This window comes from Salmo trutta, chromosome 31, assembly GCF_901001165.1.
Source record: "Salmo trutta chromosome 31, fSalTru1.1, whole genome shotgun sequence".
NCBI lineage: Eukaryota > Metazoa > Chordata > Actinopteri > Salmoniformes > Salmonidae > Salmo > Salmo trutta.
The window spans coordinates 17,169,037-17,192,814 of NC_042987.1; the positions used below are offsets into that span (position 1 = coordinate 17,169,037).

The 23,778-nt window shown below is 43.6% G+C and overlaps 1 protein-coding gene across 1 annotated transcript in view; it reads left to right on the plus strand.

The window, feature by feature from the left end:
- Positions 1-23,778, plus strand: part of LOC115169649 (cadherin-2) — an 83,227-nt gene that overhangs the window by 49,859 nt on the left and 9,590 nt on the right. The window contains exons 4-14 of the mRNA XM_029725475.1: positions 5,681-5,860; positions 9,586-9,741; positions 10,886-11,030; positions 11,410-11,582; positions 13,587-13,724; positions 14,537-14,722; positions 16,499-16,752; positions 17,002-17,144; positions 18,073-18,306; positions 20,366-20,599; positions 20,945-21,084. Of these exons, the coding sequence (XP_029581335.1) occupies positions 5,681-5,860; positions 9,586-9,741; positions 10,886-11,030; positions 11,410-11,582; positions 13,587-13,724; positions 14,537-14,722; positions 16,499-16,752; positions 17,002-17,144; positions 18,073-18,306; positions 20,366-20,599; positions 20,945-21,084 (1,983 nt within the window). The remainder of the gene's footprint in view (positions 1-5,680; positions 5,861-9,585; positions 9,742-10,885; positions 11,031-11,409; positions 11,583-13,586; positions 13,725-14,536; positions 14,723-16,498; positions 16,753-17,001; positions 17,145-18,072; positions 18,307-20,365; positions 20,600-20,944; positions 21,085-23,778) is intronic.

The window sequence follows — 23,778 nt, forward strand, 5'->3', positions numbered from 1 at the left end:
GCCTTCTTTAGACTAGTTGAGTATCTGGAGCATCAGCTTTTGTGGGTTCAATTACAGGCTCAAAATGGCCAGAAACAAATAACTTTCTTCTGAAACTCGTCAATCTATACTTGTTCTGAGAAATGAAGGCTATTCCATGCAAGAAATTGCCAAGAAACTGAAGATCCGGTACAACGCTGTGTACTACTCCCATCACAGAACAGCGCAAACTGGCTCTATCCAGAATAGAAAGAGGAGTGGGAGGCCCCGGTGCACAACTGAGCAAGAGGACAAGTACATTGGTGTCTAGTTTGAGAAACAGACACCTCACAGGTCCTCAACTGGCAGCTTCATTAAATAGTACCCGCAAAACACCAGTTTCACCGTCAACAGACTCCGGAATGCTGGCCTTCATGCAGAGTTGCAAAGAAAAAGCCATATCTCGGACTGGCCAATAAAAATAAAAGATTAAGATGGGCAAAAGAACACAGACACTGAACAGAGGAACTCTGCCTAGAAGGCCAGAATCCCGGAGTCGCCTCTTCACTGTTGACGTTGAGACTGGTGTTTTATGGGTACCTTTAAGTGTTCATTTAATGGGGAGCACAAACATATACTCAGCCTGATCAGTGGGTAGCAGCGCTGCACACAACTGATGCAGAATAGCTCCTCATAAAGACTGATTTCAATCAGCCTTTTTGTGGCGGGTTATGGCGGTATGCTCATCATCCAACCAGAGGGGATCCCTAGTGGTGATTCAAACAACAGACAACATCTGTCTCTAGGCTTTAAAGAGCCGCCGTTCAGTCAGTGTTCCGCTGGGCTTGACAGACATCGCTAAATCTTGACCATGTGCTCATTAGTCAACATTGTGATTGGCTGTAGATGAGAGTGGCAATGTGATGTGGTGATGTAATGAAGTGTGTCACAGAGAGAGAGAGAACAGGGAAATGAGGAGAAAGGAGACTCAAACGGCTGTGTTTGTATTTCTCTCCTCATACTCAGTACTCGATTATGTGTTCCTGTTCAATTGAATGGCCATAATCTGTGACAGTCTTTCTTTCTCACTCGGTGGAATGGTGTTAATTGGCAAGACAGCACAGACTCACATTTAAGCTCTTTGGGAGGCTTTCTTTCTCTCACTCTTGCTCTCTCTCTCTCTCTCTCTTTCAGCCTTTTCTCTGTAGCTCTTTCTCAGCCCTTTCTCTCTCTTTCAACCCAATTTGCACCGGTGTGAGTGAGCTGTTTTAGGTTGAATTATTGAAGTCAGCACTGTCTGATCTTACGTTGTGGACTTTCATTGTTAATGAATGCCTCTAAGTACAGTACAATGAGCCTCTTTGTTCAACAAAGACACCGTCTGAAAATACATTGTCTCTTCCTCCAGTCATATACAGGACAAATTAGTTACCCAAGCAGTACATTTCAAAAGCACCTCTCCGCAACCACCGCATAAAAGGCAAGTGCCTTCTTTTATAAACCTCCAGATTGAAACTGTTGAGAGTTATGTCTAGTTAGTGTGAGTGCAGCAGTGGAGGTTTGAAATTCTACAGGGGATGATTTAGCGATAGTTTTGAAAACAGCATCGTTAGCTGCTGACACTCATTTACCATTGTGACTCCTGCAGGTATGTGATTCTAATGACATCATTAGTCACCCGTGTCGGTCATTTAAAGTGAATTGCACACATGTTCAGGGCAGATAAACAAGGGGCTTGGTCACAGTCGTTTTAAATATAAATAAGCAGACTCAAATGGGTAAGCACGTGCTTTTTAGGAGGGTAGGCCTAGTCTAGACTCTGATTGACAATTGATGTCAATGTCAGTGCTGTTTGTCAATGTGATTGACTGAACTGTATTGACAGTGGTGGCTTTGGACTTGATGACATGGTAGTAATCAAATCTTTGATTGACTTCAGAGCCCTCCACTATATATCTCACCAGTTTATTGGGCCGTGTGTGGTTATCTGGTTATCAGCAATGGCTGTCATGAATCATCATCATGCGATTCTTAATCACATCAGCAATTAGATGCTATATTAGCGAACGCTGCGAACGCATCGGCCCTGGGGGAATGTTTTAACGCTAGAACCGCTGGGCCTTGACGAACCCCCTTCAAGCTAACTAGCTGTAATTCTGACTGAAACATTCTAACAGTGTAATTAATACACTTCATACATATTATCACAAAAATAATTATTTGGTTGTGTTCATGAAGGTGTTAGGTAACATTAAAATAATAGTTTTTCTCTCCCATTTCAAATAAGAAAATAGCATTTTCATTAGTTTATGTTATTCTAGGCTGGAGTGCCTTTGTTACAACTATGGAACAGAAACCATTTGTTACTCGTTTCAGGAAACTAGGCGTATGTCGCGCGTCACTACTTCACAGGAGCGCCATTTGAATGTAAACGTATTTATTTTTCTCAAAATAAATTATTGAACATGTGAACGTTCATGTGCCTTAATAACAAACTTATATGCCATCTGTAAATAGAAATACAATTGTTAAATTACGAGCCTAGTTTGTTTAGCCAAGAAAAATGACAGCAACCTTCCCGCTAGCCATGATTGGTTGAGATAATGAGTGGACATGCCGAGAGATGAGTTCAGATTGGTCTGCCATGTAGCGCCTTCTGTCTATAATATGAGCTGGTCAGTATGTGTGCGTAATCCTTTCTAATGCTGCTTTTTTGAAATATATCAGGTAGTAGAACTGCATAAGTTTTGCTCCCCACTTTCTGGAGGACCGAGTTTTGAAAATCAGTGGAATTAAAGTATAATAATTAAGGAGATTGAGAAAATTCTCCCGTTTGATTGAAATATGCAGACAGAGTCGAAAAGGGAACACATAGAAGGCTGTTGTATATTACATCTTCAAACTAAGGGCAACCATGGCATTTGTGACAGAGAGGGAGAAGTGTCCATCCATATATACGGCTAAGAGAGTCTAGCTAGCTACATGTAGGCCGCCATTGTAAATAAGATTTTGTTCTTAACTGACTTGCCTACTTAAATAAAGGTTAAATGAAAAAAATAACTAAATAAACAATTATTTTCAGATATTACACATTTATAATTTTGTCATGAAGTCGTTTTCATTTAAAGTTAAAGTGTACTCTTAGCTAGCTAGCTAATGTAAGCTAGCTGGCTAGCTAGCTAACGTTACGTGTATGATCTGTGTAGTAATATTATTTGTAATCTCAGAGCCATTTGCATTGCTAGTTATAGCCGAATGTTGGGGCGGCATGTAGCCTAGTGGTTAGTGCGTTGGGCCAGTAACCGAAAGGTTGGTGGATTGAATCCCCAAGCTGACATGGTAAAAATCTGTCATTCTGCCATTGAACAAGGCAGTTAACCCACTGTTCCCCAGTAGGCCATCATTGTAAAAAATGAACATGTTTTTAACTGGCCTGCCTAGTTAAATAAAGGTAAAAAACATTTTATTTTAAATGTTAGCCAGCTAACATTGAACCTGGTTGGTTAGTTACCTGCAGATTCATGCAAGGTAGTAACGTTGGGATTATGGTTCATTGTTTAGCTGAGGTTCAGAATCAGAAGAATAATAGAGATGTCATGATTAATTTCTTCCCCACCATTTTGAGATTATAATTATAATATACCAATAGACTAGAATGGCCCACCCTGTTATTCATTCAGAATTGGTTATTATGCATTATCTGCTTCCCCTCGCTCTGCAACTCACCCATGCTCCCACTTTCTACCCCATCATACTTTATTTAATGTAGTTTAGGTATAGTTTAGGTTCAGTTTTAGAAGCAATTATCGGGGTGATTATCAACTGGCCTCTGCACCTTCCATGTCGGATGAATGAGCAGCGCAGGCCCTACAGTTGGGAGAAGGAGGGGAAAATGGGAAAAACATTCAAATAATGACATGCCCTCCTAAAAACGGCTATGACTCCAGTTCTGTTTGTGTTATTACGATTCTAACAACGGCAGTGGGTTAAATAGACTTATTTAGGAAGGGCCAAGGACGGATGGGGGCATGACTTTAAAAATCCTGCCCCCATCAGAGTAATAAAATGAATAAAGTCATGAGCAGTCAAAATGACTGCTTTACTGGTTCTAGTGTTAATCAATGAAGAAGTAACAATTGGCTCGTTAACATCAAAGTGACCTCCCCTGCCAAGACCATCAACATCAACAAAAGAGTCAGGCTAAAAACCAAGACCCACCCTAGACCTTAGAGAGAGTGATTTTGTACTTGTCTATAGCAACACAAATACACATACACACACAGTCAGAGGATGGAGGTAGACTCCAACAAGGTGCAGAGAGACATGCAGTACACTCCAGAGATAGATAGATGTGTGTTGGGGCTAAGGCTTCTAAGCAAACCCTCCACACCATTCATCATTCCAGACGCCAGGTCACAAATAATTACCGCTCTCACTTTCTCCTCCAGTTTAATAGGGTAATAGATATTTCTGAAGCATGTTCCCTGCTATCTGTCCGCTTGCCTCTCTGCATTTCAAATGTGTGAAAGCAGCATAATCGGATTTCAAACATGATTAGTGGAGACGCTTCAACAGCTCCGTAGATCGTCAGGGAGGGGTGGCATGCGTGCCGAGGCGGCGTAAGATGGGGCGCGTTTTGTAAGGCAAAACAGTCATTAATTTTGCTGTTTGCACAGAGAACTTTCTGCTAGTTTCAGTACTTGGGATACTGTGTAACGAATTGGCGATCAGTAATTACAGACGGAAGAGAGAGTAAATAAGGGACTTTCTGAGGCATGACTGTTCTGCAGCAGGGAAATTGCATCTGTCATTCACTGACTTTGACTACCTAAGTTTGCCGGCGTCTTGTTTTCATTTCACCATGGAGCGTTCAAGGTTATTGTGACTTTTCTGGCGCTGCTTCAGTCTCTCTCCCAACAGTCTCTCTCTGTGGAACAGCATAGGCAATTGGAGCCATCTGGGTATTTAGAGTCTGGCTTGCAGGTACCATCCTCCTTTGTTTCCAATCACATTCATTACAGCCATGGGAGGATGGCACATCAATTTTAAAAGCCTTTCTGTGTGTGTGTGTGTGTGTGTGTGTGTGTGTGTGTGTGTGTGTGTGTGTGTGTGTGTGTGTGTGTGTGTGTGTGTGTGTGTGTGTGTGTGTGTGTGTGTGTGTGTGTGTGTGTGTGTGTGTGTGTGTGTGTGTGTGTGTGCGTGCATGCTTTTATCAGGACATGAGAGGAGGTCTGTGATTTAAAGCTAACTGAGGGCTGCAGTACTATCCCCGACAAAGCACCTCAAACACTACTCTCATTCCCAGCCATGTTTCTCACTGAAAGCCTGGAAGAGAGGCTGTTCAAACACATCATCACATATATGGAGTATATTTTAACCTTTACCGGATTCTCAAAGACAAAATGGATCCTAAAATATAACGTGACCACAACAAGAAAAGAAAAAAAACACAAGCTCCCACATTTGGTCATCTAGTGGGTATAATTTAATGATATTAGGAAAACAGTTTTAGTTCAGGCAGGAATTTATATTCTCTTGAATTCTTTCCATCACATCATTGGTAGTTAAAGACAATTGGTCTTTTGGCTACTGTATAAACAGTCTACCTCAAGTCATTCGTTTCTAGATGTGTCCGCTTATGTTGTTTTCAATGTCTATCTGAAGTTTCCATTGTTTTTTAGATATGTCAAGTTAGTAACCTGATGTTATTTCTCTCCTTCAGGCCCAGGACATCCAAGCTCCCCCAGCTCTGTCCCAGGGTCTCCAGGAGATATGGTTCCCATCGCGGCAGACAGACAGCAGCTCCATCGGCCAGCTCAAACGCATGAAGAGAGACTGGGTCATCCCCCCAATCAACGTTCCCGAGAACTCCAGAGGAGAGTTCCCCCAGGACCTGGTCCGGGTAAGATGTCGCACACACACACACACACACACACACACACAATCTCAAAGGAAACGGTCTTACTCTGATGTGAGCTTCATGGTTCTATGAAGCAGCAGCAGATTTTGGACCGACCATTACCATTCTACCACCATTACCACAACACTCAATCCACCGCCATATTTACTACATGTCCCGAAAGGTCAAGTGCCTGTGCTATTGTATCTGATTTCCCTCTCCCAGTCAGGCAGGTCGTCAATATGAATGTAACCTGGTATGATGTAGCGTTATAGAACAGAGTGAATTTTACAAAGAGCCGTCCATTGGCCTGTTTCCCTGTTGAGATACTATCTTCACTTTATCATGGGCTCAAGGACACTCCCAGCCCATCCATTTACCTTCTACACACACACACACACACACACACACACACACACACACACACACACACACACACACACACACACACACACACACACACACACACACACACACACACACACACACACACACACTCCATAGCAGTGGGTGGGTGGATGTGAATGAAGGACTGTCAATCTTTCTCACGTCAGTTAAGAAGTAGATCCTTTCTCAATGTAAGCTTTCTGGTTCCTGACTGAGTGCTAAGTCCAATATACGATGTCTGTATGTATTATATTTAATCCAAGGGCATTAGGGGTGGGGATTTTGCTGAGTTTAATGGATGACATAAGGGTGTGGCACCAGGCACCATGCAGACACACTATGGATACCCAGGCTTATGGGTAGGGATAGATAGACCAATGAAGACACGGAGGCTCAAATATATCACACTCACATAGCCTTGCAAAAGTATTCAGACCCCTTGGATTTCTTCACCTTTTATTGTGTTACAAAGTGGGATTCAAATGTATTTACTTCTCATTTTTTGTCAACAATGTGCACAAAATATTCTGTAATGTCAAAGTGGAAGAAAAATTCTAACATTTTTTTAAAGATGAATAGAAATTGAATAACTAAAACATAGTTGTTGCATAGTATTCATCTCCCTGAGTCAATACATGTTAGAAACACATTTGGCATCGATTATAGATGTGAGTCTACTTGGGTAAGTGTATAAGAGCTTTGCACACCTGGATTGTGCAATATTTGCCCTTTTTTATTTTAAAAGTATTCAAGCTCTGTCAAAATGTTGAGGATTATGGCTAGACAGCAGTTTTTAAGTATTCCCATCAATTTTTTTTAAAGCAGATTTAAGTCAAAACTGTAACTTGGCCACTCAGGAACATGCACTTCCTTCTTGGCAAGCAACTCCAGCTTACATATGCCCTGGTTATTGACATGGTGAAAGGTGAATTCCTCCATCAGACTCCCTCCCTTTGCCTGTGCTTAGCTCTATCCCATTTCTTTTTATCCTGGAAAACTCTCCAGTATTTGCCGATGCCAAGCACACCTATAACATGATGCAGCCACCACCATGCATGAAAATAAGGAGGCAGTTACTCAGTGATATGTTGTATTGGATTTGCCTCAAACATAAGGCTTTACATTTAGGACAAAAAGTATATTCCTTTGCTGTGTTTTTGTGTTATATTTGTATTATTTTGTGTTATTCTGTCATTTAGGTCATTATTGTGAAGTCACTACAATGTTGTTGATCCATCCTCAGTTTTCTACCATCACAGACATTGAACTGTTTCAATATCACCAATGGCCTCATGATAACATCCCTGAGCAGTTTCATTCCTGTCCTGCAGCTCAGTTCAGAAAGATGACTGTATCCTTAATGTGTCTGGGTGGTTTAATATATAATCCACAGCATAATTATTAACTTGATCATGCTTAAAGAGATATACAATGTCTGATTTGATATTGTTACCCATCTCCTAATCACTGTCTTTCTTTAAGAGGTTTTTGAAAAGCTCCCTGGTCTTTGTTGTTGAATCTGTGCTTGAAATTCAATACTTAACTGAGGGACCTTACAGTTGTCTGTATGGGGACAGAGGTAGACTTAGTCATTAAAAAATAATATTGTGATATTGTCAGAATTATACAATACGATATATAATATTCATATATGTAACTAGTCATAGTAACCATCACTAGTAGACACACACACACGCAAGGGAGGAAGATCTGTTTGTACCACTCACCAACGGGACTCCAGGGCAGGGCCACACACACACCGATACATACCCCCGCCACAACATTATTCTTTTTAAGTAGAATTCTGAACATTACATACACCTTAGCCAAATACATTTAAACTCAGTTTTTCACAATTCCTGACATTTAATCCAAGAAAGAATTCCCTGTCTTAGGTCAGTTAGGATCACCACTTTATTTTAAGAGTGTGAAATGTCAGAATAATAGTAGAGAGAATGATTTCTTTCAGCTTTTATTTATTTCATCACATTCCCAGTGGGTCAGAAGTTTACATACACTCAATTAGTATTTGGTAGCATTGCCTTTAAATTGTTTCAGGTAGCCTTCCACAAGCTTCCCACAATACGTTGGGTGAATTTTGGCCCATTCCTCCTGACAGAGCTGGTGTAACTGAGTCAGGTTTCTAGGCCTCCTTGCTCGCACACACTTTTTCAGTTCTGCCCACAAATTTTCTATAGGACTGAGGTCAGGGCTTTGTGATGGCCACTCAAATACCTTGACTTTGTGGTCCATTTTGCCACAACTTTGGAAGTATGCTTGGGGTCATTGTCCATTTGGAAGTCCCATTTGCGACCAAGCTTTACTTTCCTGACTGATGTCTTGAGATGTTGCTTCAATATATCCACATCATTTTCCTGCCTCATGATGCCATCTATTTTGTGAGTGCACCAGTCCCTCCTGCAGGGAGGACCCCCAAAACATGATTCTGCCACCTCCGTGCTTCATGGTTGGGATGGTGTTCTTTGGCTTGCAAGCCTCCCCCTTTTTCCTCCAAACATAACGATGGTCATTATGGCCAAACAGTTCTATTTTTGTTTCATCAGACCAGAGGACATTTCTCCAAAAAGTATGATCTTTGTCCCCATGTGCAGTTGCAAACTGTAGTCTGGCTTTTGGAGCAGTGGCTTCTTCCTTTCTGAGCGGCCTTTCAGGTTATGTCGGTATATGACTCGTTTTACTGTGGATATAGATACTTTTGTACCCGTTTCCTCCAGCATCTTCACAAGGTCCTTTGCTGTTGTTCTGGGATTGATTTGCACTTTTCGGACCAAAGTACATTCAACTGTAGGAGACAAAATGCATCTCCTTCCTGAGTGGTATGACGGCTGCGTGGTCCCATGGTGTTTATACTTGTGTACTATTGTTTGTACAGATGAACATGGTACCTTCAGGTGTTTGGAAATTGCTAGAAAGGATGAACCAGACTCGTGGAGGTCTACAATTTATTCTACAATTTAAAAAGTCTTGGCTAATTTCTTTTGATTTTCCCATGATGTCCATCAAAGTTTGAAGGTTGGCCTTGAAATACATCCACAGGTACATGTCCAATTGACTCAAATTATGTCAATTATCCTATCAGAAGCTTCTAAAGCCATGACATAATTTTCTGGAATTTTCCAAGCTGTTTAAAGGCACAGTCAACTTAGTGTATGTAAACTTCTGACCCACTGGAATTGTGATACAGTGAATTATAAGTGATTGAAAACGAGTTTTAATGACTCCAACCTAAGTGTATGTAAACCTCCGACTTCAACTGTATATATACCCACAATTGAGTATTGATCGTCATTTAACCAACCTACTTTTGTGTTCTGAAACAGATCCGGTCGGACAATGACAAGAACCGATCCCTGAGGTACAGTGTGACTGGACCCGGCGCTGACCAGCCGCCCACCGGCATCTTCATCATCCACCCCATCTCCGGAGAGCTGTCCGTCATGAAACCCCTGGACAGAGAACACATATCCAACTTCCACGTTAGTCTCTCTCACACACACACACACACACACACACACACACACACACACACACACACGCGCGCGCGCGCGCGCACACACACGCACACACACGCATGGGCCTACGTGATAGAGAGGAGTTGACTAGGACCACTCACACTGACAAAGTCAAGATCCACTTTGGTTCAAGACATTGTTATTTTCTAGCCAAATAAACGTATGGTGGAGTAATAGTGTGTCCTATTAATCTCAAGCCTTCCTTGGCCCAGCATGACCTGTAGTGATGTGCGTTTGACTGTATTGACTTTTCTCCATGATGGAGAAAGAACCTTGGCCTTGCAACCGGTGCAGTGAATAAGAGCAACAAAGCAGATATTCCAAACGTTTACAGTAAAGGTACCAAGCATTAAGCCCTCTTTATCGAGATGTAAAGTATGTGTCCTCTTTGGCTTATACATACAGTCTGTACATTCCAGGAGGCTGGCTGGCATGTGCTCAAGGTCCCTTGGTAGTCCAAACACTCCTTAATAGTGTACACTAGAGAGGGGTGGGGGGTTTGGGAGGCATTCCGGAACTGACTTATCCGTCTGAGAATTTGAAAGAGTCAATGAATTTGTAAAAAAAAAAGCTGCTGTTTTACAAGTAATGTTAACCTCTAGCGATATCATGACCCACTCATAACTATTAATTAAATGTCAGTGGTCATTGTTTGGGAGTTGTGATATGTCTAGCAACCAATTCTATGGATTTGATTCAGGGTGAGACATGTATTAGACTGTGGGCAGACAGTAAAAGCAGTAAATGACATGTTTGTAATGAAAGATATAATGGAGAGGGCATCGCTGGAAGCGCTGCACTGTGAAGAAACAAACATTAACAGTATTGAAAGGCACATTTCTGGGCTCATTATTTTTATCTGAGAGAAATGGAAATAGCTAAGGGAGAGAGCCATCACAATGCCAAAGTTTTGCTTAGGCAAAGTGGAGTGTGTTTGCTGTATGTTTATCTTGTGGGTCCTACATTGCTATGAATTTTGTATATTTTCTGTTTTCTGGTTATGTGTATGCCTGGATGAATAAGTGTGTGCGTGCATGTGTGAGTATGTATATATGTGTGTACACCACAACCAGCTGAGTGCTGATATCTCCCTGGTGTCTCCCTACAGCTGAGAGCTCATGCTGTGGATCTGAACGGTAACCAGGTAGAGAGCCCCATTGACATTGTGATCAATGTGATTGACATGAACGACAACCGGCCAGAGTTCATTCATCAGATCTGGAACGGCTCCGTCCCTGAGGGCTCCAAACCAGGTAGGAGCCCAGACTAACCTTCCAGCCTCTGGCCCACTGTGCCACTAGACTATTACTACATCAAACGGCATTGATGAATCACAGGGGGTAATCATTTTGTTAATTTGGCTGTGGTTCGATATGAATAAGGTCTCTGCCAATAGCAAGTATTCTCTTGTGGAAGTGCTCTGTCAACATTTCAGACGAAGCCAAAGCTTTTCTTTGGGCTATGTTTCGACTGTGCTCCATGTTAGTCAACGGATCCTCGTAGTATGGAAGTAACGCTATTGTAATGACTGTCTTAGGTAGATCAAATGCAGTACTGAAATAAAACAAGGTTATACCTTTTTAAAAGTTAAATCCCCTATTTGCATCTTCTGTCTCTCTTGTCATTCCTCAGGGACCTTTGTTATGACGGTAACGTCTGTTGACAAAGACGACCCCAAAACAGCCAATGGGATGCTGCGCTACAAGATCGGATCCCAGAATCCCGAGAGCCCGACATCCAACATGTTCACCATTAACAACAAGACAGGAGACATCATTACCGTCGCAGCTGGCCTGGACAGAGAGGTATGCAATACAACAGTTTGTGTGCGCGTGCATGCGTGCTCGCGTGCTCGCTTATTAAACCCCATTGCAGTAGCTTTGAAGTTACAGTCCAATCATCACATTCATTCGTATGTGCTCCTCCTTCGCTGCTCAGCATTCCTCTAACTCGTATACATCAAGATATCTTTTCCTTTGTTTACCTAAATGAGTTTGCAGACGAACAGTTTTGAGATGTTTTTGCTGCTGATAATCTTTAGTGTGTCTCAAAACTAATGAAGTTAGCTAAGTATGCCCCATTACCATTTTGCCAACGAAGACCAGAAATTGACTCATCACCCTCTTCGGAATTATTTACTCTAACATGGAGGCAATATGCATCATTGAGCAGCTAAATGTTTTTCTCCCCGTTGCTGTTAATGGTAACACTCCTATTTAATTGCATGGCCATGGACTTGCTTTTACTGGAAGGAAGGAAAGGAAAAATAACGGAATAAATATAAAAAGTCAAAGGGAAAAAACAAAGCCAATTGCTGCAATTCTAGCCAGGGCAATCTGGATAGTTGGCCCACTCAATCAAGTTTGCCCCAGGGCTGCTGTTATATATACGGCATTTGCCACCATGAAAGTAATTTGCCCGATTCTCATTACCTAGCAACTGGTCCGTCGCCTGAGTAGCTTTTAATGTGAAGGTTGTCATTTGTTACAGTGGGATTACCCATCGTGCACCATAATGCTACACAGAGTGGAAGTGTTGCACTCCCACAGCAAGCTGACTTTTAGAGTTCCTTTCTCTCTCCACAGGGAATTGATGTAGACTTGATCATTGTGAGAATAACTAGGATTCCTCGTTGGGGTTTATGTAAGACCCAATTTCTACTGTACACAAGGCTCAAGGCTTTACCTTTATTTAACTATTTACAATGACGGCCAACCAAAATGCAAAAGGCCTCCTGCGTGTTGTATGTGGAGGAGGAGGGCTGCAGTAGGTATCTCAGATAGGGGGGAGTGAGACCTAAGAGGGTTTTATAAATAAGCATCAGCCAGTGGGTCTTGCGACGGATATACAGAGATGACCTGTTTACAGAAAAGTATAAAGTGCAGTGATATGTCCTTTAAGGAGCATTGGTGGCAAATCTGATGGCCGAATGGTAAAGAACATCTAGCCACTCGAGAGCACCCTTACCTGCCAATCTATAAATTATGTCTACGTAATCTAGCATGGGTTGGATGGTTAGTTTGGCAGCTGGGGTGAAAGAGGAGCGATTCCAATAAAGGAACCCAAGTCTAGATTTAACCTTAGCTTGCAGCTTTGATATGTCCTGAGAGAAGGACAGTGTACTGTCTAGCCATACTCCAACGTATTGTATGAGCTCAAGCTCTAAACCCTTAGAGGTAGTAATCACACTGGTGGGTAGAGGAGCATTATTCTTACCAAACCACAACATCTGTTTAGGAGGTGTTCAGAACAAGATTAAGGCCATAGGAAGCTTGTTGGACACTAAGAAAGTTTTGTTGTAGGGTATAAGACTGTGTCATATGCATATAAATGGATGAGAGAGTGTCCTACTGCCTGAGCTATGTTGTTGATGTAAATCGAGAAGAGCGTGGGGCCTAGGATCAAGCTTTGGGGTACTCCCTTGGTGACAGGCAGTGGCCGAGACAGCAGATGTTCTGACTTTATACACTGCACTCTTTGAGAGAGGTAGTTAGCGAACCTGGCCAAAGACACCCTCAGAGACACCAATACTCCTTAGCCGGCCCACAATAATGGAATGTTCTACCATATCAAAAGGTTTGGCTAAGTCCTATAAGGTTGCAGTGACACATCCATAACATGAGCGGAAATCAGATTGCATACCAGAGAGAATACTATAGACATCAAGAAAGCCAGTCAGTTGATTATTGTTTTTCCAACACTTTTGATAAACAGGGCAAAATAGAAATTGGCCTATAACAGTGTTGTCCATGATATAGAGAGTGGATTATTTTTCAACATGTCTGTTTTTCTTCTTTTTTTTCATGCAGAAAGTTCCTCAGTACACGTTGATCATCCAGGCCACAGACATGGAGGGCAACCCCATGTACGGCCTGTCCAACACTGCCACGGCCGTTATCAGGGTGACTGACATCAACGACAACCCACCAGAGTTCACCGCCGAGATGGTAAGAAAGAACATAGCTTCACATCTATGCATTACACTACACTGTGTGATTCACTCTGTTCCCAGTCATAGCACTGTAAAGAACCAGGCAGAGCCTGTTGTGTCTCAACCGATGACGGGCACAACAACAAAAACTCAGATGATGTAAAATAGGGTCTAAGCTACAACATATGCAAAATAAATAAATACATCGCAGTTTACGTGTTTTTAGATCATTTACGTTAAATTTACATCATTTTTATTCCCAATTCTTTGTCCCGAGAAATGATAAAATAGTTATACTACCCTGTGTATACGTTTTTAAAATGATATCAAACTCAACCGTTTATCTTTTCCAGTGATGAAGGACTGGATGTCTCATGATAGGGTGGGATATGCAAACCGGTTCAATCTATTGCCTAAATGTTTTGGCATTCAGTTCCAAAAAGTAACTTTCTGACCACTTCTACTATGGGCAAATATGTATAGAAAGGTTTGTTCAAATCAAAAGGGGTGCATCCAAAAAGTGATGGAAATAAATTGGACAACCCACATGTAAGTACTGAGACTGTGAGTACATCAGGCAGGCAGAGAGAGCAGAGACAGGTGCTTGATGTATTTGTTACCGATACATTGGCCCTTGTGTAATGTAATGGTATTGTTTTGCTATCAGGCCGAGCTGGTGATGATAACATGATAAATTGCTGTGGACATTTATTTACTTGAAATTGGGTGTTGGGTGTGTAGAGCTGGAGCACGGAGCCTGTGTTTTTCCCTGGCGCAGCAGTATGTGTAACTGCTCTCTGTCCCATCCTCCATCTTTTATTCATTTAGTTCTTTGGAGAGGTGCCTGAGAACCGGGTGAATGTCATCGTGGCCAACCTGACGGTGACGGACAAAGACCAGCCCAACACACTAGCGTGGAAGGCCGTCTACAAGATCACTGGAGGTGACCCCACCGGCAGGTTCTCCGTGCCAACCGACCCCACCACTAACGAGGGCCTGGTAACCGTCGTCAAGGTGAGACAGACTGCAACACCCTCAGACTTAATCCATTACCCAAATCCCCTTCCTTCCACTCCCGTATCTCCCAGGGGAGCCACTTATTTTAATAGCTAATTGTATTTTATTATTATTTATTTTTTTACCTTTATTTAACTAGGCAAGTCAGTTAAGAACAAATTCTTATTTACAATGACGACCTACCAAAAGGCCTCCTGCGGGGACAGGGGCTGGGATTAAAAATAAAATAAAAATATAGGACAAAACACGACAAGAGAGACACCACAACACTACATAGAGAGAGACCTAAGACAACAACATAGCATAGCAGCAACACATGAAAACACAGCATGGTAGCAACACAACATCAAATCAAATCAAATGTATTTATATAGCCCTTATTACATCAGCTGATATCTCAAAGTGCTGTACAGAAACCCAGCCTAAAACCCCAAACAGCAAGCAATGCAGGTGTAGAAGCACGGTGGCTAGGAAAAACTACCTAGAAAGGCCAAAACCTAGGAAGAAACCTAGAGAGGAACCAGGCTATGAGGGGTGGCCAGTCCTCTTCTGGCTGTGCCGGGTGGAGATTATAACAGCACATGGCCTAGATGTTCAAATGTTCATAAATGACCAGCATGGTCAAATAATAATAATCATAGTAGTTGTCGAGTGTGCAACAAGTCAGTAACACAAGAGTAAGTGTCAGTTGGCTTTTCATAGCCAATCTTTGAGAGTATCTCTACCGCTCCTGCTGTCTCTAGAGTTGAAAACAGCAGGTCTGGGACAGGTAGCACGTCCAGTGAATAGGTCAGGGTTCCAGCAGGTCTGGGACAGCAGGTCTGGGACAGGTAGCACGTCCGGTGAACAGGTCAGGGTTCCATAGCTGCAGGCAGAACAGTTGGAACTGGAGCAGCAGCACGGCCAGGTGAACTGGGGACAGCAAGGTGTCATCAAGCCATGTAGTCCTGAGGCATGGTCCTAGGGCTCAGGTCCTCCGAGAGAGAGAAAGAAAGAAAGAGAGAAAGAGAGAATTAGAGAGAGCATATTTAAATTCACACAGGACACCGGAAAAGACAAGAGAAATACTCCAGATGTGACAGACTGACCCTAGCCCCCCAACACATAAACTACTGCAGCATAAATACTGGAGGCTGAGACAGGAGGGGTCAGGAGACACTGTGACAACAACATGGTAGCAACACAACATGGTAGCAGCACAACATGGTAGCAGCACAAAACATGGTACAAACATTATTGGGCACAGACAACAGCACAAAGGGCAAGAAGGTAGAGGTAACAATACATCACGCAAAGCAGCCACAACTGTCAGTAAGAGTGTCCATGATTGAGTCTTTGTATGAAGAGATTGAGATAAAACTGTCCAGTTTGAGTGTTTGTTGCAGCTCGTTCCAGTCGCAGCTGCAGAGAACTGAAAAGAGGAGCGACCCAGGGATGTGTGTGCTTTGGCGACCTTTAACAGACTGTGATTGGCTAAGACTCAGCTCTTTAAAAAAAGTTTATTACGCTCTTCTGTCTTTGTATGCTGAGTGTTGTCTTTAGTTGAGAGAACAGAGGTGCATACCATGTGTTTAATTCAATTCCACCGCGTGTGTGTAAAGTCAGAGAGTAATAATTTCTCAGCAGTAGTAGTACAACTAACTACAGTAGCCCCTAGCTGACTTCTTCTGGGATCTTTGCCTCATAGCATTAGAAGAAGAAGAGTACTTTATCGATCCCTTCCCTTACTGTCCATGGAGCATACTTACGTACTTTTGCGTTTCCTCCCTCCAGCCAATCGATTACGAGATCAGCAGAACGTACATGTTGACGGTGGTAGCGGTGAACGAGGTGTCTCTCGCCCGGGGCATCTACTCCCCTCGCCAGTCCACCGCCACGGTCTCCATCAGGGTCATTGACGTCAACGAGAGCCCCTACTTCGACCCCAACCCCAAACTCATCAAACTGGAGGAGGGAATGTTAGCAGAATCCTCACTGACCACCTTCACAGCACAAGACCCTGATAGATTCATGCAGCAAAGCATTAGGTAATAATGATACTAAATAGCTGTATTCATACAGAGCTTCTCATGCAGTTTCTTCAATCACTGACTGTCAATAAAAACACTCCCATTCTCAGTGAGATATGTATCTTTCTTTTGTTGAACATTCACCACCTTTAGCCTTGAATGTATGAGTCTGCATAAAATCAAATCGTGATAAAAAAACCTAGCTTGTAAGGTTTGAATGAACGTCTTTACGTCTCTTCTTTAAATCTTCGTCCTCTGTGTTCTCAGATACACCAGGCTCTCAGACCCAGCCAACTGGTTGAGAATCGATGCTAACACCGGGCGCATCACAACCATCGCCGTCTTGGACCGCGAGTCGCCCTACGTGAAGGACAACATGTACAGCGCCACCTTCTTGGCCTCTGACAGTGGTACTTAGCCTAGACACCAGGCGCTAATATCTGCTTCCAGCTGTATAGCCAAGGGAATATTGTTTTTAGCAGGCAAAAATCTCACACACAGCTGCCTTTTTCAAGATTAAAATTGTGCCAGACACCAATGTAGCAACCGCCACCCTGTTGAAAGTTAATGTTTCAGAGCGAGCACAGACCTAGCAGCCACACTGAGGACGTGTTCACCTCTCTCCTCTCTCCTTCCCTGACTGGATTTACCTCTGTTCAGGTTTAGCCTGTTCCACAGAGCACAGCATAGGCCAATAGGCTTAGAAACTCTCTCAATAAAGAGGTTTCTCAGCATTAATAGGTCAAGATTAGATGAGTGGCTCATTTGTGCGTGGCCTGAATGGCAAAAAAGCCTCTTAGCCCCATGAATACTAGAGGGGCTGAGGCTCTGGGTCTCCCGGGCTAAGGCAGCGACAGTGTGCTCTTCTCTGTCTGTCTGCTTTAGTATTCTCACCCTGTGGCCTCCCCCTTCATCAGGAATACACACACACACACACACACACACACACACACACACACACACACACACACACACACACACGCACAGCCCCTCTGCTCCTCCCTCCTCTCCCCAAACGTTGCGATATATCCCCTACCCTCGCCCGTGGAGAGAGAGGAGCGCCGCTCCTCAGATCAGTATGCAGTCTGGAGGGGTCCTGTCCCTGCAGACTAGCTGCTGCTGCTCCTCTCTGCCTTACTTTTACACCAAGAACCAGGTTCAGGATAAGGACGTTGTGTATTACCAAACATGCATCGAGACATCATGCATTAAGATCCCTTCAATGGTATACTTCCCCTTATCGTTGTTATGTATTATGTAAAATCTATATTCTAAGATGTTTGTGAGTGTGACATTGTGTGTGCATCCTTCCCTGTCTGTGTGTGTTGTCCCGTCCAGGCGTCCCACCAGCGAGCGGTACAGGCACCCTGCAGATCTCCCTGCTGGACATCAACGACAACGCGCCCCACGTCTACCCTCAGGAGACTGAGATGTGCAAGAAACCCGAGCCTAACGGCATCAACATCACAGCGCTGGACGGAGACCTCAACCCCAACGCCGGACCATTCGCGTTCGAGCTGGCCAACAGGCCCGCAGACGTCAGAAGAAACTGGACCATCACACGGCTCAGTGGTAAGACACAACAACAACAACAACAACAATAACAAACAATCAAACAAACAAAAACACTGCAGATCAGGGCTATTCAATATATCGGGGCCTCTAGGTCGGCAATACTGCTGGTTTTCATTCTTCCAATGTAATCAGAGACTGATGTAGGCCTGGGTCACCAGGTGACCATTCTGGCCAATAGCTGACATTCATCAATCAACTGCCAGTGAGAATGGAGAACCACCAGTAGTCCTGGTCATTTGGATGGTGATAAATAACACTATAGGTTTGGCACTGGCTTAGAGGGAGTACAGTATGAGCATCATGTCCATGAGGTTTCTGGCTCTCCATAGGGCCAAGAGCAGTGACCGACACTCTTAGAAAAAGGTCCTATCTAGAACCTAAAAGGGTTCTTTCCACAGAGTACCTGGAACCAAAAAGCGTTATCCTATGGGAACAGCCGAAGAACCATTTTGGAACCCTTTTTTTCTACGAGCGTATAACAATAGACAATGCTCTCAGTGTGCGTGCCTCACTATGTTAAGACACTATATTATAAAAGAGATAAGTAACAGGCCTTTGCTCTATCAAGCAGCTCACTAATTGATTATGCTAATTATACAAACAAAATATTGGAGGAATTACTCATTTGTTGTGCGTTGATAGCGAATAGATGTGAGTGTAGACCGCAGTAAATGAATAACTATCTTAATAGGATAACAGCCATATGGATTATAGAATCTGGGGGGGGTTTAGCCTAAGCTGCATTATCAAAAAGGTCTTCAGTGGGTTTATAAGCTCAAAATCTAAATCCTGACCATATTTTGGATTAGATATGCTAACACAATTTCCAGGTATTGGAATTCATGCTGTTCAAAAGTATGTGGACACTCCTTCAAATTCGTGGATTCGGCTATTTCCGCAACACACCCATTACTGACAGGTGTATAAAATCGAGCACACAGCCATGCAATCTCTATAGACAAACATTGGCAGTAGAATGGCCCGTACTGAGGAGCTCAGTGACTTTCAACGTGGCACCATCATAGAATGCCACTTTTCCAACAAGTCAGTTTGTCAAATTCCTGCATTGCTACAGCTACCCCTGTCAACTGTAAGTGCTTTTATTGTGAAGTGGAAACGTCTAAGAGCAACACAGGCTCAGCTGCGAAGTGGTAGGCTACACTAGATCACAGAACGGGACCTCCAAGTGATGAAGCGTGTAGCGCGTAAAAATCGTCTGTCCTTGGTTGCAACGCTCACTAAAAACTTCCAAACTGCCACTGTAAGCAACGTCAGCACAAGAACTGTTCCTTCGGAGCTTCATGAAATCTGTTGTCATGGCTGAGCCGCCACACATAAGCCTAAGATAATCATGCAGAATGACAAGCGTTGGCTGGAGTGGTATAATGCTCACCACCATTGGACTCTGGAACAGTGGAAACACGTTCTGTGTAGTAATGAATCCTGCTTCACCATCTGGCAGTCCGACAGACAAATCTAGGTTTGGCGGATGCCAAGAGAACGCTACCTGCCCGAATGCATAGTGCCAACTGTAAAGTTTGGTGGAGGAGGAATAATGGTCTGGGGTTGTTCATGGTTTGGGCTAGGCACCTTAGTTCCAGTGAAGGGAAATCTTAACGCTACAGCATACAATGACATTCTAGACGATTCTGTGGTTCCAACTTTGTGGCAACAGTTTGGGGAAGGCCCTTTCCTGTTTCAGCATGATAATGCATCCGTGCACAAAGCGAGGTCCGCAGCAATGTTCCAACATCAATTAGAAAGCCTTCCCAGAAGAGTGGAGGCTGTTATAGCAGCATATGGACTAACTCCATATTAATGCCCATGATTTTGGAACTAAATGTTCGACATGCAGGTGTCCACATACTATTGGCCAGGTAGTGTATTTATTTTCCCAGTAGTTACACTCTGGAACATTTTAAGTAGAGTGTTGTTTTGTTTTATTTAGGGATTAGTAAATGAGTTGCATATTTATCTTTCTTCTTTCACTTTCCCTTCCTTTATGTCTCTTTCCCTCCTCCCTCTCCCCCCTCTCTCCCTCTCCCCCGTCTCCCAGGTGATTATGCCCAGTTGAGCCTGAAGATCGGCTTCCTGGAAAGCGGCATCTACGAGATCCCCATCATCATCACTGACTCTGGCAACCTGCCCATGTCCAACACATCCTACCTGCGGGTCAAGGTGTGCCAGTGTGACCACAACGGGGACTGCACCGACCAGCAACACATCATCGCCGCAGGGCTGGGCACGGGCGCCATCATCGCCATCCTGCTCTGCATCATCATCCTCCTCAGTGAGTGCAACCCTTCCCTCTCTCATGCTCGCGCGTGCACACACTCTCACAGTCACACACACAAACACACACACACCAGTGTCCCCACCACCCCACCCGCCACACACAGACAAGATCAAATGCCATCCCTTGCCATCCCCAAACACTGCCACAGGAATTATGGAGGGAGCTAAACATCATGCCCAAGAGACACCAGTAGATTATTTCAGGATTACCCAAAAGATAGCCCTGATCAGGCTCGAGGCAAGCTCTAAATTCTGGATTGGATTACATGTGTATGCAAAATATGTCAGTTATTATGTTTTGTAATATGGGATCACCCTCCCTCCCTCCCTCCTTCTGTAGTTCTGGTGCTGTTGTTTGTGGTATGGATGAAGCGTCGTGATAAGGAGCGTCAGGCCAAGCAGCTTCTCATTGACCCGGAGGACGACGTCAGAGACAACATCCTGAAGTACGATGAGGAGGGAGGTGGAGAGGAGGACCAGGTGGAGTAACACACATTCACATACACACAGACACACACACACACACAAGACATCCTCAGATATCCTGTACACAGAAAACCGCACTTGTTATAATGAACTTCAGTTAATACAAGGGAATCATTTTGTCTGTTAATATCTTCCACAAATGGAGTGTGTTCATGCCACGGGCCCATTCTGTGAGGGACTCCACACATTGGCCTAGGTAGTGTAGACTAGAGATGAGTGTGGGGTGGTAGCAGTTTTCAGTCCTAAATTGGCTTCTGAGGCTAGTAATTGCAGGGATAATGTAATTTGGAGACATACATCTGCTACTGTGTAATAATTAAGCTCCATCTAAAGGTAATGATATGACTGGGAAGCCATTACACATCTGCCAGTGATTGGGCAGGAGGGAGACACACACACACACACACACACACACACACACACACACACACACACACACACACACACATGCACAGTGATTTCTGAAGACACTGTGATATAACGCTCCTCAAAGACTGTAGAAGCGGGGGGGTAACTGAATTCAGATTTATCTAAAGAAAACAAGCTTCCATTTTGAGGTGAGTGGAGGAGGAGGGCTGGACGTCAGAAGGAAATGGTCTTGTCTTTGGAATCTGGAAGTCAGTCAGTCGGTGGTGTGTGTTGGGTAAAAAATGAACCAGACTGTCCCATTGATGTGGACTATATAATGCCTCACCTCTGTTCTCCCTATCTCTCCCGCTGTGGAGGAAATTGAAGTGTCAGACCATTGGCCACTCTGTGCTCTCTGAGTATTTTATTTTAGTTTCTGACTGCCATTGCCTGGGATTTTATTAGTCCGTGGGGCACTCATTCTACCAAGAGGAGACAGCTGATCAGCCCCTTTCTCACTGGCTGTGTGGGAAGTGAAGAATAATGTGGTGTGGAAAGAATATCCAATTCCAGAAACTTCTGTGTAAGTTAAAGTTTTGTAACTTGATAGAGAAACTCCATTGTAATGAGTGTTTTCTAGCCCTGCCTGTTCATCAATGCAGTCGCAAACTGAAGCACGTCTTTGCCAAGTTTTTCAAAGGGCCACAGAAGAAAACTGTATATGATATCATTTTCCAAATACAGATGGAAATGCTTATTTTTCGAGGTCACACAAACAAAATAGCTTAAAGATGCTTCCTTTCATTCAGCCCAGTTATTAAATTACCACCAGACTATTTCGTCTTGACAGAACAAACCTGTTTACGCAACCACAACAGGTGTCCTAATTCCTCATTCAGTTGTGAAAAGAAAAAAAGAGTGGAAAAAAACAACCTCTTGTTAAAGTCTCACTCTAGGAAGGAGGGCGCAGAGTCAGTCAATAGGCGCAGACCGGGGCCATCGTCAGTCAATCTTTTGCTTCAAGCAGAATATTAAATAGATATTTGAAGTGAAAATATGGCCTAACAAATTCCTCCCCTTACGTGAGGAGTTTGTGTATCCGATATTGTTTACTGTCCAGCTTCACCCGTTGTAGGATCAAGTGGAGGCCTTTGGTTTGGAATGTCCAGCCACAATGTGGGTGATTCAATGTGTTGTCCGGGCGTGGCAGGGGAAATTATATGTCAGTGTGTTGGTGCTTGGAGCTGTAATGTGTGAAGAATGGTGCCCTTGAGTGCTTAGCGTGTCGTCATTATCCAGTTCTGGCTACGTGACTGTAATGATATGCTGCAGTTCTCTGTCACTAAGCTCTGACCTCTGGGATGACCCTGTGGTAGGTCCTAGAAGGGTCACAGGGTGGTGGGCTGGGAGGAGGGAGGTGGGCTGGAGGGGACACATGGCATCCTGCTCTGGGATGTATGATGACCATTGTCCCCTTCCAGACAGACCCTTTCAGTCAACCGGAGGGGACATGGGGATTGTATTTTTACACGCACTGTCAATCTGTCTGTTTAGATTATCCATTTGTTGATTTCCAGATTAACATGATACATGTGTAGGCCTATGTTCCACAAGGAATACAAAGGCCTAAGTAAGTTAGATGTGTTTATATGAACACCGTCATTTTTTAGGAGTAGGGAGTGTCTGGACTGGAGTGTCTGGACTGGAGTGTCTGGACTGGAGTGTCTGGACTGGAGTGTCGACATGTAGTTGTGTCTGTGTTTGTGTTTCGATTCATATGTTTGTATTTTAGTCATCTACACTATGTATTTATTTGTACATCTTTAGACATGCATACTAACTCAGGATTTGTGTGTCCGCGAGTGTGTGTGAACTTAGTTATATGCATAGTTATATGTGCAAGCGAGCAGGGACAATATTGAAGGGGGATATTAGAGATGGATGGATTACTGAAAATCTGCTAAAGAGGGACAATCCATCATTCACGCTTATTAAGCACACAACTATTCTCCCATGGCATTCCCTCCATCATATCCTCTCTGATAGCATATCAGTCCACCTCCTCACTGCTGTCTTCTCATCCACATCACAATGCACCACGGCTCTCCAAATCTCTTTCTCTCTCATTCTCCTTGTTCTCTCTGTTTCTCTCTCTCTCTCTCCATTTCTTCCTCTCTCTCTCAATTTCTCTCTGCAGCTCTGTCCACTCCTTCTCTCTCCTCCTGTGACACTGCACAAACCAAACGGCGAGCCAGTCAGGTTGCCTTGGCAATGTTAATAGGATTAGTAATGGCTTATGCATATCCGCCATTCCGTGTCTGGGGCCTGATTAGAGCAGAA